General features: G+C 38.9%; 1 protein-coding gene across 4 annotated transcripts in view; it reads right to left on the reverse strand.

Moving 5' to 3' along the window:
• Positions 1-3,283: 3,283 nt before the first annotated feature.
• LOC137971285 (interferon-induced very large GTPase 1-like) overlaps positions 3,284-20,000 on the reverse strand; it is a 28,508-nt gene continuing 11,791 nt past the window's right edge. For 2 of the 4 annotated variants that reach the window (XM_068818087.1, XM_068818089.1), the window contains 5 exons: positions 19,205-19,313; positions 16,564-16,647; positions 14,221-14,377; positions 12,088-14,015; positions 3,284-4,127 (listed from right to left, as the gene is read on the reverse strand). In XM_068818087.1, the coding sequence (XP_068674188.1) occupies positions 3,717-4,127; positions 12,088-14,015; positions 14,221-14,377; positions 16,564-16,647; positions 19,205-19,313 (2,689 nt within the window). In that variant the 3' untranslated portion in view covers positions 3,284-3,716. Of the gene's footprint in view, positions 4,172-12,087; positions 14,016-14,220; positions 14,378-16,563; positions 16,648-19,204; positions 19,314-20,000 lie in introns of all 4 variants that reach the window. The other 2 variants (XM_068818088.1, XM_068818090.1) reach the window with 2 other exon arrangements.

Here is a 20,000-nt window from a genome sequence, read left to right on the forward strand (position 1 = left end):
GTTTTAAAAGCTTTGGTTAACATGCAGTAAGGCAGGCGAACAGAATTTTGCATATGTGTGGCAATGGTACATTTTGCGAGGTGGAAAATATGTTGATGTCACCAACGAGTCAGAATGCCTCGAGAAACATAAACACGTCTGTTGGGACGATAAATAAAAAGTGGATTAGGGTACCTGTTTCTGCGGTGCGTGACAACAGTTCATATGGTACGGTTGTGAAGAGCAGCAAATTACGTGTAAGGCCAAAAGAGACCAGCCTCCCCAGTCCTATTAGAAACTATCTATTTTCAGATGCTTTGTCCCCCTGAACTTTTCTCTTAGTGTACTACTTAATACTGTATGCACATTACGAATCATACGAAGGTAGATAACGCATGCGCCATCGCAAAATTTGAACAGTTCTCGTGTCAAAGCTGTTTTAAAGCAATGTTAAGCCGAGTTGCGTGGATCAAGGTACCAATAATACTCAAGTTTTCGTATCGTTAGCAGGGGATTTCACTTATGATCAGTTGGGAGAGAGAGGGAGGGAGAGGGGAAGGGAGGGAGAGATAGAGAGAGAGGGAGAGCATTACTCTCTTCAGATAACTTTACCCCAGACGGGGCGGCGAGGGAGAGAAATAAGTCGGCCCCAATACCGGTAGCTCACCTTTTGCGAACGATGTAGATGGGTCAAAGGTCCCAAGTTCAACAGTAACTCTAGTTCACTGTCACGTGTTACCCTTGTTAAAATAAGGACCTTTTCCTTTACCTTAATTACGGAAGTTGCAATACCGGGTTCCACGTGTGCTTTAGCATCGAATTTAAACTAATTTTGATAAACTTTCAAATCCAAAACTGAAGTGCTAGCACCATCGTACCCCATTCAGTTCTGCCCACATCTAGCTACAGCTTTACGAGGAACAAACTTCGGTCAGTCCTTCGGTCAACTATTATCTTCCACGAAATTTAAAACTATGGTTAAGGCCCAGTAAACTAAACGAGGGGAAGCTGGAATTAAAGACTCGTGCTTGTGGAGCTAATAGTTCAGCAAACGGTAGTAGGGCATTTTCTTCGGCTGCACCTCCTCCCTGGAACACCTCTGGAATTCCTTACCATTTACTCCTAGAAATTCAGAACATTAATCTGTCGAGTCCTTTAAATGGAAACCTATGGAAGAGCACACCAATTTCAACACTTTCAATAGACTGTCTCATTAGAAGCAAGAGCGCTAGTTTCACGTAACGGCAATGTTATGGTGCCATAGAAAATATAGCCTGACTGCAGGCTGTAGAAAGTGTTGTTGTCGCCACGAAACACTTATCAGACGCCATATCGGAAACGCTTGGAATACGTCTGGGCCGGCTAACAAAACCACGGCGTGGGGAGTAGGAAAGAGCGGGAGAGAAAAACTGCCGCTTTTTCTCTAGGCTCAATTTCCCCCGCTCAATTTCCGTACCCTCGCCGAGAAGAGACGACTGGACGCGTGAGCGATAGACATTTTCTGTGACGTAAATTCAATATATAATTTATGCAAAGCTAACAGTTGCGGAGGAATGGAATTAGACACCCCAAATATTGATTTTAACAAAGCAGTAATTACATAACAATGCCTAAAACGTCTGTGTGAAGTTTTCAGATGATGCGAGTTTGAGTTTGTGGTGAAATGGTCAATATAATGTGAGTTTGAATTAATTAATGCCAGTCTATCTGACATTATTTAATACGGTTCAAAATTCCGGCATTATGCCTAAAACATGGTGAAATGGAATAACTGACACCATTTTTTTAAAGCGGTGTAAAGTGTAAAGAGTGATCCCTCAAACTACAAAAACGTGGAATATGTATTTCCAGTTGTCTTGGAAAACTATTCTGTTTAATTCTCAACCGAAAACTTCTTGATCACGTTAATTCCCTCGATATTCTCAATTAATAAATCTCAAATTGGTTTTCTAGCTAATAATCGCACAGCAGACCTTGTCTAACATTACGAACTTTAATCGATAAATACGCTCATGATCATCAGACCAAAGTATATGCATGCTTTGTTGACTTCAGAAAAGCCTTCGATTCGGTATGACACAATGGACTTCTCTACAAACTATTACAATATAATGTCGGAGGGAGTTCTTTTAGCCTAATAAAAAGCTCATATACGAATTCTACTTGCTCTGTCAGGCTAGGAAGTAATAAAACGCAATCTTTTTAGTACGCAAGAGGCGTTCCCCAAGGTTGCATCTTACGCTCTCTCCTATTTATCCTACATCTTACTGACCTAGGCCCGTTTCAAACGTCGAACTTTACATGTGCCGAATCTAATGCAAATGAGAAAAATCCTTTGTTTTCGCTCATTTGCATTAGATTCGGCAAATGTAAAGTTCGACGTTTGAAACTGGCCTTAGTTTTTCAGTTAACAATATCCTATCTGACCCATTAGTTTTACGAAATGGCATGAAACTCAACTCCCCTTTATGTGCAGATGAATTAACTGTTTTATCAAGATCTACAGTAGGACTTCAAAACTGCTTGAACACCTTATCCTCGTATTTCAACTCCTGGCCCCAGTTGTTCAAATGATGGATAGCGCTACCCACCGGATAAATCACTATCCACTGGATAACTCAATTGGTTTTGCTAGTGTTTATCCGGTGGATAGTGATTTATCCGGTGGATAGCGCTATCCATCGTTTGAACGACTGGGGCCTGGATGCTAAAAAATAATCCTACGAAAACCAAGATGATGATTTTCCAAAAATTCAAAAGAAAATGCGTCTCTAGTTAGCTTCTACACTGGCAATGAAAAAATAGACATTGTCCAAAACTACACCTACCTAGGAACTTGCATCTCATCCTTTAGAAATCCTACGTTTTCACTAGACCACTTGGACAAAAGGCCCTCTATGCCCTCTTTAGTTTGAGACGACACACAGATATGGTCTGAAACCTTAACTTGCGTTCAAAATTTTTGACTCCATGATCTCACCAATTTTAACTTACAGTAGTGAAGTCTAGGGTACCTTAATTTGTTAAGTCGGATTTCAATTCCTGGGACACCTCTACGATCGAAAGAGCCCATCTGCAATTCTGTAAACGATATTTGCAAGTACAGAACAAAGCGTCAAATATGGCAAGGAGAGCGCGCCGAACTTGGTAAATACCCCACGATCATGGATATGAGTAAAAAATATCCTCAATTTACAATGTAAAGATGACAATTTCAATAATAAAGCAATCTCTACAAATGTCAATTGAGCTTTACAACAATGGTAAAAATAGTGTTTACGCAAATTTAAAGAGAATGTCTGAATATTTCAATTTATATGACTTTAATTACAATTCATTGCATGACAGCAAAATCAAGCAACTCGTAGATCTCATGGAAAAGAAGTGTCTCTCACTAGAACCCGAGGCTTCAGAACTCACGTAAACCAAGGTTTTAAGCCTTCTGCTTACCTAGTTTCAACACGAAAAAATCCCTTAAGAAGAACTCTCGTAATATTTAGAATAGGTTGCCACGCTGCGCTCACTCGTGAGATATACCATCAGCACAAGAGGATAAAATTCACAACCCCTCGCGACCAATTATACATCACTCTTTTATATCAGCTGAGATCTAACCACATATAAAACTTGTGCTCACGGCAACGGAGCAAAGACATCTATGACAAACTGCAAATTGAAAAAAATCACCCCAGCGTCAATAAGAGGTGGAACCGCGAACGCTTTAACCGTACATTTTATCACTTGCAGTAATAACCCGCAATTTGAACAAAGGCCTTATCAGCTAACTTCGACTGACCTTTAAAAAAGATTCGCACTATTCTATCTCCATTGCATGGTACAGGAAGTGAAATGTTTTCTGAATTGCAAGACTTCACTCCTTTACCACCACGGCAAAAGACCTTTCTCTCAATCACGCCATTAGGACTCTTGGTGCTTACGATCAGTTCAACCTCACGACGGATTTGTAAAAGTTCCTCCAACCCAAGCAAACTAAATGTAGCCTCAAACTGAAGCATTAAAATTCTAACGTAAACAATGACTTCAGTGGCCAGGTCAGGAACTCCAACGTTTGCCAAGTCAATGCATAATTCTTCTTTAACCTGGTACTCTTTTCCTTTGATAGGGTAGAATGGATAGGTGTATTTATCCTGCAACCAAGTGCACAGGGTCAGACAGTCTTATAAAGTGAGCCCTGAAAGAGAACGTTGAAGCTATCCCATTTCCCACACAACATCACGTTGCAAATGTAATCTTCAGTTTAATGTCAAATGTCAATGTCAAAAAAAAACAAAACAAAGCAATAATGCAACAGCTATGATTAATGAACAATTTCGTCTATCATTATGCAACTGATTCAGTGTAAAGCCTGGTTTCCATATGATCGTCCGGATCGTCTGGATCGCCCCAGTCGTTTCAAATAATGTTCAGAGGCGATCATATGGAAGCACTACCAAGACGACAGCTGACGACCCGGGCTACTGAGACGACCTCGATCGCTTGGATAGGACTGAGTTCTATCCGGACGATCGAGGTCGTCTCAGTCGCCAGGGTCGTTGAAGCGATCGTCTGGGTAACCGTTTCCATATAATCGCTCCGATCGCCTCTGAACATTATTTGAGACGACTGGGGCGATCGGGGAGATCATATGGAAACCAGGCTTAAAACAGGGTTTTCATATGCCGTAGCAATTCGTATTTCCAAGAATGGATACATTGATTTCTTGAAATAACCATAATAAGAAAAAAGTTTTGGTGTTTTTACGTTCACTGTATACCTTAGTAAAGTATAATCTTTTTGTGGCAATTTCATGGAAACAATTGTTTTATACAGTCCTATAAACGTTATTATATATACCTTATATCAATATACTCTATATACCTCTATATACCTTATACATGTAAACGTTATAAGTATACGGTATAACGGTGGAGAGCGTTGAATGCGGGCTCTGATTGGCTACTCAAACTCCGAATATCCTTTCTACTCACTTCCGAGCAACTTGCGCGGGATTTGCGCCCGAAAATATTGTAATCGTTGTAATCGTTTTAGTATATAATAAAACAACAATTCACCGAATATATGGCCAATATGGCCGCTACGCGAATAAGGCCCATAGTTGTTAATTATCATATTATCATCTCTTCCATCTAGGAGTCGGGAATACTTGATTTTAATATTGTGGCACCATTCCCCTATATTTTTGATCGCTACCGTTCACTGGGAAACGCACTCAAGAAAAATTATACCCGTAGGCGCCGCATCCACTCATTCTTTTTGTTGTCCAAGTATTGTTTAACTGCTCTTATGAGTCATGAGGTTTATACGGTCTCTTCTAGCTAGTTCTGTAACATGACAAACTTTTAATTCTTGTAGGGTGTTCCATTCAATTTTTATATTTCTAATTGCGTCTCAGTATGCTGACCAAGATTACTTACATTTGAATATTTGGGTCGCTATGAGTATAGAATTAAAGACTTACGTTATCGGTGTAGGCTTAAAACAGTCTGAGTGCAAAAGAAATTCGAGAAGAAATTTGCAAACATTATTACTTTGTTAGTATAGCATTCGGCTCCCTTTTTGGACTTCGGACCCTTTATTCATTTATTTATTTATTTATTTATTTATTTATTCAATTATTTTATTATTATTATTATTATTATTATTATTATTATTATTATTATTATTATTATTATTATTAACCACGGACAACTAGGCGATAGAGCGATGGCGAAGTATGTATTAAAGAATTGTGTGCGTGACCGGAAACGAGTTGTTTCGTTGCATGCAATGCAATATCCGGTCATTGTATGCCAAGAACACATCTTACCGGGATAATTATTGGGTTGCCATATGGCAATCGGAAAAGTTGCGCAATAGGGTTTTTCCTGTCACTCCCCTGCTAAGTATTGTTTTTGTGCCTGGAGTCTTCTGTGCGTATCTTTGGTAGGTTTCAGGGGATAGTATAAATGCGTACATTTTATCCGGTGGACAAAGTATAATATTTAATTAACCTGCAATGGCGTTGCAGCTGATGTAACGCGAATGGCGTTTAGTGGATCTTTAAACAAAATATACCCTTATGGAACTCAAAAATGGAACATCAATTCGAAACAAGACAGTCGGTGAAAAATAAACATCTGGCCCCAGTTGTTCAACCGATGGTGTAGTGTATTGATTACTAGTAATACTACTGCAACAAGGACATGATCATGATCACCTTATGTGAAACTACTGCATGCTATTCCATGATGTGAAAGTACTGTTACCATGTAGAAGTAGAATAATCTTTGTGTTACAATATAAGATAATCGTTCAGTGAATAAAGGACATTACATAAAGAGCAATGGAAGAGTGTGCGTCTCTTGACTTATGACTACACTACAGATGGATAGCGCTATCCGCCGGATGAATCATTATCGAGTGGAATGATAAGTCATAGCGAAACCAATTGCTATATCCACTGGATAGTGACTTATCCGGTGGATAGCGTTATTCACGTTTTGAACAACTGGGGCCTGGAATTTTCAAAGCCACGAATAATGTACTTTGACAACAATCGCGGTCGTCCAGGAGTGATCTGTATTTCTAAATGTTTTACTAACTTTTATGTTATGTACAACACTGAAACCAAATGTCAAATTCTGTGGTAAAAGTATCGAACACCTTGAATGCATCTGTGTTATCTCTGTTGTCGGGCTATTTATATTCATTTGCACTGAACTCTGCACGGTCTTCAGGTAAAAGAAAATTGGAAAAATAATTGGAAATGCGACTAATTATTGAAAGTCAATATTATTTCAAAGAAAGCTCGTTGTGTATTTTATGCTTCATCAATCAAGGAAAACGTTCTTCAGAAAAGGGTTTAGGGTTACCTAAACCCAAACCCTAAACTCCAGAACTCCGGTGAGAAATTTATTTAGCTGCGAATGGTTTTTGACGCGGAGTGTGTTTCTTGCTTGCACGAACGGAATAAAATAGGAAAGGCTTTTCTTGCCTCTAAAAGCAAATATGTTGTTTGTTTCAATAAAATTTTAGGCTAGAAAAGGGTTTTGTAAGATTCTTCTGCCTTTGTGGATTCATCGTGTTGTGTATTAAAATATTAAGTAATTTGTATGCGTGGGTTGAAATTTGATATCGGAGTATATAGCGAAACCAATTGCTATATCCACTGGATAGTGACTTATCCGGTGGATAGCGTTATTCACGTTTTGAACAACTGGGGCCTGGAATTTTCAAAGCCACGAATAATGTACTTTGACAACAATCGCGGTCGTCCAGGAGTGATCTGTATTTCTAAATGTTTTACTAACTTTTATGTTATGTACAACACTGAAACCAAATGTCAAATTCTGTGGTAAAAGTATCGAACACCTTGAATGCATCTGTGTTATCTCTGTTGTCGGGCTATTTATATTCATTTGCACTGAACTCTGCACGGTCTTCAGGTAAAAGAAAATTGGAAAAATAATTGGAAATGCGACTAATTATTGAAAGTCAATATTATTTCAAAGAAAGCTCGTTGTGTATTTTATGCTTCATCAATCAAGGAAAACGTTCTTCAGAAAAGGGTTTAGGGTTACCTAAACCCAAACCCTAAACTCCAGAACTCCGGTGAGAAATTTATTTAGCTGCGAATGGTTTTTGACGCGGAGTGTGTTTCTTGCTTGCACGAACGGAATAAAATAGGAAAGGCTTTTCTTGCCTCTAAAAGCAAATATGTTGTTTGTTTCAATAAAATTTTAGGCTAGAAAAGGGTTTTGTAAGATTCTTCTGCCTTTGTGGATTCATCGTGTTGTGTATTAAAATATTAAGTAATTTGTATGCGTGGGTTGAAATTTGATATGGGAGTATATAGCGAAACCAATTGCTATATCCACTGGATAGTGACTTATCCGGTGGATAGCGTTATTCACGTTTTGAACAACTGGGGCCTGGAATTTTCAAAGCCACGAATAATGTACTTTGACAACAATCGCGGTCGTCCAGGAGTGATCTGTATTTCTAAATGTTTTACTAACTTTTATGTTATGTACAACACTGAAACCAAATGTCAAATTCTGTGGTAAAAGTATCGAACACCTTGAATGCATCTGTGTTATCTCTGTTGTCGGGCTATTTATATTCATTTGCACTGAACTCTGCACGGTCTTCAGGTAAAAGAAAATTGGAAAAATAATTGGAAATGCGACTAATTATTGAAAGTCAATATTATTTCAAAGAAAGCTCGTTGTGTATTTTATGCTTCATCAATCAAGGAAAACGTTCTTCAGAAAAGGGTTTAGGGTTACCTAAACCCAAACCCTAAACTCCAGAACTCCGGTGAGAAATTTATTTAGCTGCGAATGGTTTTTGACGCGGAGTGTGTTTCTTGCTTGCACGAACGGAATAAAATAGGAAAGGCTTTTCTTGCCTCTAAAAGCAAATATGTTGTTTGTTTCAATAAAATTTTAGGCTAGAAAAGGGTTTTGTAAGATTCTTCTGCCTTTGTGGATTCATCGTGTTGTGTATTAAAATATTAAGTAATTTGTATGCGTGGGTTGAAATTTGATATGGGAGTAGTTTTCATAACGATGACAGGTTGTTTATTGATTCTGGTGTAAAATGAAGTTAATTTGGGCAGCCAGCAATATTTCTTTAAAAGCTTACATAATGCGCATTTAAGTGAATTTTTACGTTCTCGACCAAACTCAATTTATGTAACAATTATGTATAAACAAGAAGCTATTTCAAGAATAAATAGTGTTTCGTTTCCGTACTGATAATTTGTTAGGGTGTGAGGCAAATACAGAGAAACTTACAGAAAACCACTTATGTCTTACACGTAAAACTGTTTCAGTTCCCTATCAGACATAAAAAATAAGATTGACCATCTACGGCATCAGTTTATTGCTTGCGTGACGAACGGATAACTTGTGGACTTGTTTTGATGCTGGAAGTGTACTGACAAAATAATTCATGCATCACATTTTTGGTGGTTACAACCAAAGGGTTAACAGACTGAGTTTCTCGTTCTTCGTAAACATCGACGAACATCACTTTTTATCCTTTTACACAACATTCCAGCGTGTAAAGACAAAGGCACTACACCTTATTTAACGTGGGTAGTTTCTTTACCCTCTATAGAGCGAGGGTATTCTCCCAGGAAGCCAACGGTGCGCTCATTTTACCTTCCCCCCACCCCCCCCCCCCCCCCCCCCCCCTCCTCTCTTTCCATCAGTGCTCCGTTTTTAGGGCATTTAAGGCTACTTTAAGCTACTGTAACAATGAAAGGAAAGAAGTCGAAACAAGGATGTGAGATTCGGAGATCGAACTCGGGACCTCTTGCACAAAAGCAGCGCACTACCGGCTGTGTCGACCCCGGGTCTTAACTTTCGTAGTACGAAAACGTTTCTTAGTTTACGAAAACCAAGACCCCTTGTATATAGTGGAAATTACGCACTAACCGACTGTGCTGTCCTTTACTCTACTGTTTACAAGGAGTCTTAGTTTTCGTAAACTAAGAAACGTTTTCGTATTACTAAAGCTAATACCCGGCCAACCCCGGGGGCTTAGGTCTTAGATCTTACACCCCGTACAAAAGGCAAACCCAGTTTAAGCTCACGGAGTGTCTAGTTTTTAAAATTCTCCCGGTATTGTTAAGTAAAAGTATTAAATATTTTTAAATACCATTTTAGAAACTTGTACAGCATCTGTTTACTGGTTTTGATAATTGGACTCAACGGCCGTTAACAACAGTTTTAAATGCGAATAACTATGTCACAGAATGTGGACTTTGGATTTTTAAACTTCGGACTACGGAATTAAATTAGACATTGACCAAGATATCGTTACAAAAAAATCACTGAAATACTCGTAGCCTCTTCTTTTTAACAGGAATGGAATTAAACCACCTCAAAAAGGCATTTGATACAGTAGATCACGATATTTTGTTACGAAAATTGCAATACTATGGAATTAATTTGTTGGACCAGCCATCAATGGTTTGCTTCTTATTTAGATAATCGAACACAGATTTGTCATCTAAATTCTTGTAAGTTAACTCCGAAATGTCTAAGATGTGGTGTTCCCCAGGGAACAATTTTGGAACCTCTTCTGTTCTTGACTGATATATATTAAGGACGGTGCCTACTAATTCAAAGGTATTTTTGCGCGGTTTACTGAATATGCGGGAAAGGCAGATCTTAACAAGTGTTATTGAAATCCAAAAAGAAAATTGGGGGTAACCACGCATTTTTCGAAGATAATTAATCAACAATATTTGCAGGAAGCATTAAAATACAAAGCAAGGTATGGCGTTCTTTGCCAAATTTAAGCTTAATTATCTCTGAAAAATGCATGGTTAGTCCCAATTTTCTTTTTGGATACCAAGAGCACTTGCTAAGTTCTGCTTTCTCCGCATAGTTTTAAACTGCGCAAAAATATCCCTGTATTAATAAACACTAGCAATAGGAAACCGACTATCTCGAGATGCGCAGAACGTATGCGCAATAACAATAGTAAGCACCTTCCTTCATGAGATAGTTCTTCCACAACCTCGAACTGATCATCTCAAGAGAGGTTTTTTGTATAATGTAGCTCAGTTGTGCAACAACTTACCTGTAGACCTAGGATAAGCGTCTTCACTGACCGATTTCAAATCTAAATTAAGTCGCCACAGTTTAAAGTAATATCTTAATTTTAAGTAAATTTTAGACACGGCCTCCATGAAAAGCAGATTTTTTTAATCCGACATCCGAGTTGTGAAAATCCGACATCCGACTTGTTGAAAATTCGACATCGGAGTTGTAAAAATCCGATATCCGAGTTGTGAAAATCCGACATCCGCCTTGTTGAAAATCCGACACCCGACTTGTAAAAATCCGATATCCAAGTTGTGAAAATCTGACATCTGAGTTGTGAAAAATCTGAAAATCTAACATCCAGCGGGTTGCAGCCGGGTTGTAGAAGCTCGGTCTCCTTGTTTTGTTTTGTAAAAGACTCACTAGTTTAAGAATACAATGCGTGTGTACGCAGCTAAATTAAATATGCAGCACAGGAGTTTCAGGCTTTCATACTTTTAAACTGGTGTTTTGCATAGATAATAAGTTGCATTTACACGCTGAAATTTTAAGCTAGTGAATAAATGACAATCAATCGGTCAGTTTTGAACATGAGTGCTGGTGGACCAGCACAGGGTGTTCATATTCCTTCACACAACAATATTGACAAAAACGTTTTGGTGTTCTTATGTTCACAGTACCTTATTATAGTTTATTCTTTTGCGGCAATTTTCTGAAAACAACTTTGTTATACCTTTAAATGTTTTCATCATATTATCATCTGTTCCATAACCTGACAACTTTTCCGACCCAGCTAATCTGACCTTCGACTTCAATATCCGGTTAGTAACAAGGGCGCCAAACCATTGGATTTAAATTGGGTATTTAAATTTGGATCCCTGGATCGCTTTGAGTATAGAATTAACTTAAAGATTTGAGTTATCGGTCTTGGCTTAAAACAGTGATAGTGCATATAAGAAATTTGAAGAGAAATTGAACAAAAATTATGTTTATGCACATGGAATTAAATGATCAAAATATCTTCAGACCAGTTAAACTGGACATCCCTGACGGCCGGGAAAATTGCTCTTCAAACATTAATTTTATTTTTAAATTCTTAGGAGGAAGTTAAGGGCTGCTTTACTCTAGGTGAAAAAAAGGGAAATCCAGGAACTAGCAAGCCCACCCCATCAAAGTTGATGTTAAATACTACACACTTTTAATCATCCTTTAAACGAATTCTTTTTCAAGAATTTCCTTAGCCCAAAAACAAGTCAGAATCATCTTTAATAGAAGGTCTTTAAATGGTACTTATTTTGTTGCGAATCTCACTTCTGTTTTTCATACCCCACAGGTCTTGCTAATAAAACATTTATCCCTTTATCCAACTCCGTAGTCATAGTCTTGTTCCAAGAAACTAAAGCTAATGTGTTTTTCAATTAGAAAACTCAGTTAAGTTGATGAAAACAATTTGTCATAGTTACTAAGCATATATGACTGTTTTTTCTTGAACCCCTTTTACAAATTTTATAAGTTACGTTGTCAATCATTTCTATTTTTAAAAGCTTACCCTGAATTTCTCCTGACTCTCCATCCACACTTTTCTAAGAATTTCTGATTGTTCTTTCAGGTCAGGCATTAACTCCCATACAGGAACAAGAGCAGCGCGATTTCCTCGATCAATCACATACCATGTTGCATTGTTGCTTTGTAGTAATTGACTGAACATTTCAGGGTTTGTAGTTGGTGGTCCTAACACTTGCACAGTCATTTCTGACATGAATTTCACGTTCTCGGTGGATGAAGCATCAGTAGAACCACTTATTTCGAATGAATTTGTCTTCACAGAGCCTCCAACAGACACTCCAAAACCACTGTAACCGGCTGAGACCTCGGTGTCAAATTGCTTGCCTGCTGCCATCATTACTTCTGATACACTTGCTTCTCTTTCAGTGTTCACATCCAGGTTTCGGAAGAATATTCCACCCAAGGTGTGAACGCTCTTTGGCACGTGTGATCCATACATTTTCAAAAAATTTTCTGCGCTTTCTTTGTCCTTTACCCCTTTCGCGTGACCTCTAGCTTCATAGTTCAGCTCCATGTCTTCCAGGGGGATGCGAAAAGCCACGGTTGGTTGAAAAATGTACTGGGTAACAGTTGCGCGACTTGTGTTTCTCTGCTTCTTTGTTAAAGTGTCTTGGTCGCTTTCACTGCTATGGGCACCTGATGCGCTAGCATGAAATCCCCAACCACTACCTGTTACCGAAGCGGCTATGCTGAGACCGGAAGATTTCGCCGTTTTGTAAAATTTGGTAGATGCTTGCTGTTCGGTTGATTTGAAGAACCGTACTTGAAATCCAAGAGCTGGGCTTAGCCACTCAACGTATTCTGGTTTCTTAAGTAACGGGAACGGTGGGCTTTCGGAGAAACCTTCTATGTTATTATCATCAAATAGGATACCGTAAAGTGCCAGTCCACCGCTTGCCGCTGAAGCAATATCTTCATTTGTGACATAAGGCGGTATTGCCAGAGAATCTGATGCAATGTTGATCTCTCTATTTAGCTGCTCCAAAAGGGCATTTGGATCATCCTTTTCCTGTTTGTCCCATCCTTCTGGTAGACTCAACTTGCCGACAATTTCCGTCATTTTCTCGTGCAACGCCTTCTCGCTTTTCTCAGAAGCTTCTTGGATAATTTTACGCGCTTCTTGAGCAAGCCCCTTTGCCTCTTCAATTCTTTTCTTATTCTGCTCAATCTTCTCGTTTTGCACCTTCCTTTCTGTAACACGCTCGCTACTCTCATTAAAATACATTTTCTTTAAAGTTGAGGGTTTTTCTTCCTTGCCTGCCTCTTCAATTATTTCTAGCAGTTGCTCTTTTGACATGTCGCTTGCCGATTTGACGCCTTTTCTCTCAAGCTTTTCTGCGGTTTTAAGCCCAATGCCATACCGCTGACATTGCTTTCTGATCTCAGTTCCTTCTGCAAACAAATTTTCCACAACTGAACGGTCTTCATCAGTTGCTCCTGTTATTAAGTTGTCTAGATCGGTATATTTCATCCTGCGAAGTTTAGTTAGAGAGGGGCTTCTCTTGATAACTTTTCCGACCCAGCTGTTCTGACCGTCGACTTCAATATCGTTAGTAACAAGGGCGCCAAGTGTTTCAAGCTTTGGGAGAAGTTTTTCAGACAGCACAATGTAAAACTCATCTTGCTTCGTTCCATGTTTCTGGGCCTGGTAGAGCTTTCTAGCGAGGTCAATTTGCCTCGTTGTATTGTCACAGACAAGTTGTAAGGCCCTGTCACTCAGGCCATGTTCTTTCAGAAGATTTTGCAAGTCTCCCTGTAGTCCTCTTATTGCCACAGCGGTCAATTTAGTTAAAAGCTTTTTCTTGTCATATGTATCTTCCAGGGAATTAATTTGTGAATACAGGGCTCTCACTTCAACTTCCATGTCCTCTGGCTTACCATCAGTAATGTTGTTGAGTTTGACGCTAAGATCTGCAGATTGAATTGCACGGATTGTTACAAAAAGATTCTATTGCTGAGTACGTACGAAGACGGTTAACTATTCAGTTGTAACTCTTAGCAAATCTATTTAATTCCATAACTCCAACACCAAAAGTTTGATCTCTTCTTCAACATATACGGATACTAGACTTCTAACGGAAAGTCATTATTCCATAAGTTGAGGAATTGGAAGTACCTAATAGTTCAGCTTCATTTGTTTGGGGAGCATTCTCGCTTTGCTCTCCTTTTCCAGCGCCTTCTTTTCCTCCTCCTCCTCCTCGCAAGCGAAGTAGCACCTTAATATTGCAATCACCAACAATACCCTGGTCTTGAAATGGTTTATCGAGTACGACCTGTGTTAAAAGGATGTGAAGTAAGTGATTAATAAATCGATTTGTGGGACTCACTCATTAATCCGTGCAGGGCATTTCCCGGTGTTGTGGTCTGTCCTCTGTGGTATATCATGATTAGGACGGCAAATGCTGGGAGAAATCAGTTACATCAAGCTACTATAAAATCCGAGGGTAAAGTATGATATGATGGTAATATGATATAATATACGATGTGATATGATATGATATGATATATATGATATTATATGACATGATATGATATGATATGATATGATATATGATGCAAATGATGTAGTATGTGTCCACAAATAATAGCATCATGAATCATGAGAAGACAAAAAACTAGGGCACGAAAGTAAAGCAAATAATTAAGGGGTTGACGTGCATTTTCAGGCATGCAGATGCTTCAAAAATGACCATGGATGAAAGAATAACGAAAATACAAAGAAATCAGCGTATGAAATCAACCAACAAACGAACAAACGAACAAAAGAATGACGACGGACGAAAGGACGAATAAACTGAATTGGATTCTTGTCATATTATAAAAAACTTGACCTTTTCAAGGACGTTGGTGCCAATAGTGTTCGCGCATGTCGACCGCACATTGACGAATTGTTGCAATGTTCCCGCGGCCACGTCCTACACTGTGAGCAATCGCTGAGTGAGATTGACTGACACACATGGCATCGATCTCATGTGAGATGTAGTCGTTCTCGGGCGCGCCGGCAGCTAGTAATTACACGTGCAGTGACGTGGTTTTGAGATTGCAGGCTCAGAGATCGTAAACAATGTGCTTTTCGAATGAGAGAAGTGATCCTCACAATTATCTGGACAATTTTAAGCAATTGTCTCTTGTAAGCACCAATCAGATGTCTTCAAGAAATAATCGCTGAAACGATTTTCCAGACTTTCAAAATAATCAACGGTTTTGTGGACTATGGTCACAATATGTTTGGGACAAATACAGCTTATGGTCACAATATGTTTGGGACAAATACAACTTATCGAACTCGTAATCTTAATGTCACTTCTCATCATCCATTAAGGTCAGCGCATGACTTCTTCAGCAATAGAGTTATTAAATATTGGAACCAGTTGCCACTACGCGTGCGAAATTCAACAAGTATTAATGCCTTTAAGGCTGGTCTTGACCTCTTTAAGTCATCTAAACCCGATTCGCCTAATGGATTCTGGAAATTGTCGGAAGAAATCTTTAATACAATAACCGATAAAAGTGAACATGTCAATTATTTGCTAGCCAATCGCGATGTTGCCATGCGGCAAAATATCTTGTTTTAATAATTGATTTTGTTGTTTTCAGCTTTTTCCTTCGATTCTAGCATTTTTAATAATACATTTTTGATTTTTATTACGTGTTAATAATAATTTTGTAAATAGATTTGTAAATACATATATCCTGAAGTGATATAATAAAGTTCTCTTATCTTAAGTGCGAGGATTACTTCTCTCATTCGTCTCATAACCCGCACTTCAAAGATCCATTCATTTCAAAGTGCTTAAAATTCGTAACTTCTCTTTGGCAGTTTCCCTACTTATGTTTCCTGAAGCGATGAATGGTCAGGATTCCGTTAAATATGCGTTTTCCGATTGAAAAGCAGGCAATGCGATGCGTATGGCGTATACGAAAGGAAATAACACTTCGTATATCTCTATTGTCTCTCATCCAGATATTACTGAACCCCGTAAGACAGGGATAACTTCAGTGAACTTTTGTCGTGAAAGCATCTCAAAGGATTTTAATGCACTAAAGCACTAAAGCACTAAAATGCACTAAAGCAAGCTGTTATTACTGTTAACCACTGTCAAGCTGAATTTGGAGATTCAAAAGTTTTTTCTCGTGTATATTACTGTACTTTATTCACACCAAGAGTAGGACTGATGACCACAGAAATTCGCGCCTTACCTTGCTATGAAAAAAAAAAAGTTGAAGTGTACTCGGCCACTCTTTTTTCAATTTTGCAATAAGTAACTGCATGGTCCCCTTAAAATATTCCACTTGGGATGTTAGCACGAACGTCGTCCCACAGACGACCACAGACCGCTACATAACTTTTCCACCGGATTAATTACGAAAAATTGATTAAAAAGTCCAAACCCCAGGCCCAACTTGTCAGCTGAACATACATAACAAGAACCCTGAAAAAAAGTTTTGAAATACTTACAGTTTTCCCTCCGTGCACGAAATACGTATCCTTTGGAAACTGGCCACAAACGTTTTCCACATCAACAATCTGTTCGACAAGCGACTGATAAAGTAAAACAGGAAAATAAAATTGCAAATCGCTGTTCACATGTTCAAGGATTTGTTGGCCTTGTATTAAAACTATCAATATTAATGGCTAATTTTAAGTAGTTCACAACGTACAGCCTCGCGATATCTCTCTTTTGACTTTCAGAACATTTCAAACCTTTTCCCCGGACGCATGATGTACCTGAAGTAATTTTGTCTTGGCAACTATATTATATAGACGGAAAGAAATGGGATGATTAAATTGACCCTGCATTGCATGATTAACAAGAGAAATTACTCTCCGGCTGCCATCAATGCTTAACACTGAGTAATATATAGAGGATATTACACGGTGGCGAGAAGATATAACTTCTATGTTCTAGTGGCAACACAGGGAGCCCACACAATCTGCTTGTGTAACCGTTTGTAATTTTAAAATAAATGTAAAGGATTCACCGTTTGCTTCTTCTGTAGCGATATATCGATAAATATCTGCATGGACCACCCCTGTCCTTCTATTGAGAGGAACAGTAAACAGTGAACTCGAAATCTTCAAAATCGCTCAAAATTCCACTTCTGAGGCAAAAGAACAACAGTAAACCGCAGGTAAGGTGATACCAGCCATGCACATATCTATCGATATATCGCTGCAGAGGAAGCAAACAGGGAATCCAATGCATTTATAATAAAATTACAAAAGCTTACACTAACATTGTGTGGGGGCCCTGTGGTGGCAAGAACAATATCTCTGCGCGAACGACTGAGATATTGGCCTTGCCAGGAGAACGTAAAATTCATATCTTCGGGTTCATGTGTAATTTACATTTTATTATATGGACAATAAATATACATGGTAGAGTCTGAGATTGAAAAGCAGGCTTTCATTCAATTACTGGGTAACCGTATTAAGCTTGATACAAAAATACCCGGTGCCCAAATTACAAAAATGTTTACATATAACACCGTCAGTAAGCCTAATAAAAATTCGATTACTGACTCTGACTTGAACCACCAGATAAAAATTTACCCTGGAAAATTTTCCTGCATACACAGCACTCTCGTGCTTCGGCTCTATTAGGGAGCTTAAGCATGCGCGTTTTTGAGACGCGGGCGGCAACTGGAAGTGAGCTGTTTTCCCTTTTAATTTGTCTTCACACAACCACATTTACATTTCTAAGTATCTTTTTTCCATTAGAGATGATCAGTGTAAAAATGTGGAAGACACCACTGTCCTGGCAAGCGAAATGTTCTCTTCCGGGTGCCGTCCGCGTCTCAAAAACGAGCGTGCTTAAGCTCCCTAATAAGGCGCCGCCTCGTCAGCCTCGCGTCTTCGCTCGGCTAACTCGTTAGCAATTTAATTGTTGACCTCGAATATTGCGTTTCTAGCTTTCTCACCGATTCATTCAATCTTGGTTATCAGCTCATATACCGTATGACCTTATATGGTACATGGAAACTGATTAATTGCGTCAAGTGTTGTAAAGCTGGAAACTGATTGGCTTTAATTTCCAAGTGTTTAAGTGTTCAGAATGTGATGGAAATTTAATAAAAACAGGGGCCCATTACCAGGAGTGAGGAACTCCCATACTATATGTCATTTTTACCGACCGATCTATTTTTAGAATACCTTTTCCCGCCAAAAAGCAAAGGTAGTTCCGGCTCGGTGACGCTATGACGTCAAGTTAGCTTCTTGTGATTGATCATCGGGCTCTCTAGGCGGGTCTCATTCCCGGGAAATTCAATCTAAAAAGCGCCGTGGGGAAAACGCCGAAAACACTGAAAACGCCGTGACAGGAATATAGGGCTGTTGTTCGCTACTGATAAAAACGATTATTCCGTTCGCGCATGTTGGATATCAGACTGGTTAATTGATGGTTTGCATCTGACGTCACGGCCGCCATGTTGGTTTACAGAACAATGCAGTAAAATGTCTTTTGGGAATTTGATTCTATTTTTATGCAAAACTTGTGGGCCCATTTTCTATTGTTTTGAACACCAACATGGCCGTCTCATCACGTGGATGCAAACCTCGGTGCCACGCGCCTCGTTGGTTATTTACAATCTCATATCCAAAGAGCACTCATAAAAATAATTGTTAAATATCTATGTCCCGCTTAAGCAAGGAAAAACAAAAGAAACGGCTTAGGGATTTTTTCATTCAAACCAATGCGAAACGGAAAGCCATTTTGTTCTTCTCCGTTTCCTCAGAAGTGAATACTCCCTTGCTATTAACCTCCAAGCTAGCCAATCAGAATGCGTGGAAAGCACCATTCACTTGTGTGTAATATATACTAAAAGTCTTTATTTAATGAGGAAAAGTGCATTAACCCAAACAGGTATCTAAGATACGACCTTTAAATGAAATCAAATCAAACATAATGTTGGTTTTCTGTAGTGGGGAAAACCGGAGTGCCAGATCGAGGAAAACCTTTGTGAACGGAGAAGAAAACCCACAAATGCAAGCCAAATATGCGGTAAGATCTGGGAATCGATCCCAGGCCACATTGGTGATGGGCAATTAGCAGTGCGCCAACTCTCAATAACGTAAGAAAGTGTTAAAAGTTGCTTTTTACCTTTTGAGGGTCCACTGAACAGGGCATAACAAAATCATTCAACAGGTGTACAAACACAATACACTTCCCAGTGCCGAGATCATTTGACTTTCCAGGAATCATGTTTTTCCTGTGTAAGAAGAAATAAAAGCAATTACCGTAAAATTTCAAAAATCCCATTGTCTTTTGAAAAAGCCTATTCTCCACAATTGAATATAAGCTACCAATTCCCCACCCCCACTCCTCCCTATCAACCGCTTCTACGCACCCCTTGTCCTTACCCCTTAGAGAGTGTGGATTTCGCCCTCACTCCTAACTCACTCAATACAAACCACACTGGCTCACTGTTACCACTATCTGTATCAGTTTCCACAGAACAGACTTAGTTTAACCAGTCTCAAATGGATTTATTTTAGATACACTTTGCGCGCGAAACAAAGGGCCGCCAATTTTAACCAATCAGAAGAAGCCATATCACGCGTGACAGCTTCTACCATGTTTTTTTCAGGGACATGACAACTGATTTTTGCGGAAACGGGTATTCTAAATATAGATTCATTTGTGACTGTGCTGGGGAGCCCAACCATGCCATAACAACACTCTTATCTAATTCACTCTTGGTCTAACATGGAAAGTGAATATATTTTTGCGAGTCATAAACCACGTACGTCAGCTATAATATTTTTATCGTACTCTTTGTACTACTTAAGTAGGTCATTTCAAAGAAACGTTTCGTTTCTTTACTTGATTTCTTTGCAAAACCGGATACAAACACAGAAAAACAGTCAGGCCATAAATGATCTTCATTCCTCGAAGA

This window comes from Montipora foliosa, chromosome 9, assembly GCF_036669935.1.
Source record: "Montipora foliosa isolate CH-2021 chromosome 9, ASM3666993v2, whole genome shotgun sequence".
Classification (NCBI taxonomy): Eukaryota; Metazoa; Cnidaria; class Anthozoa; order Scleractinia; family Acroporidae; genus Montipora; species Montipora foliosa.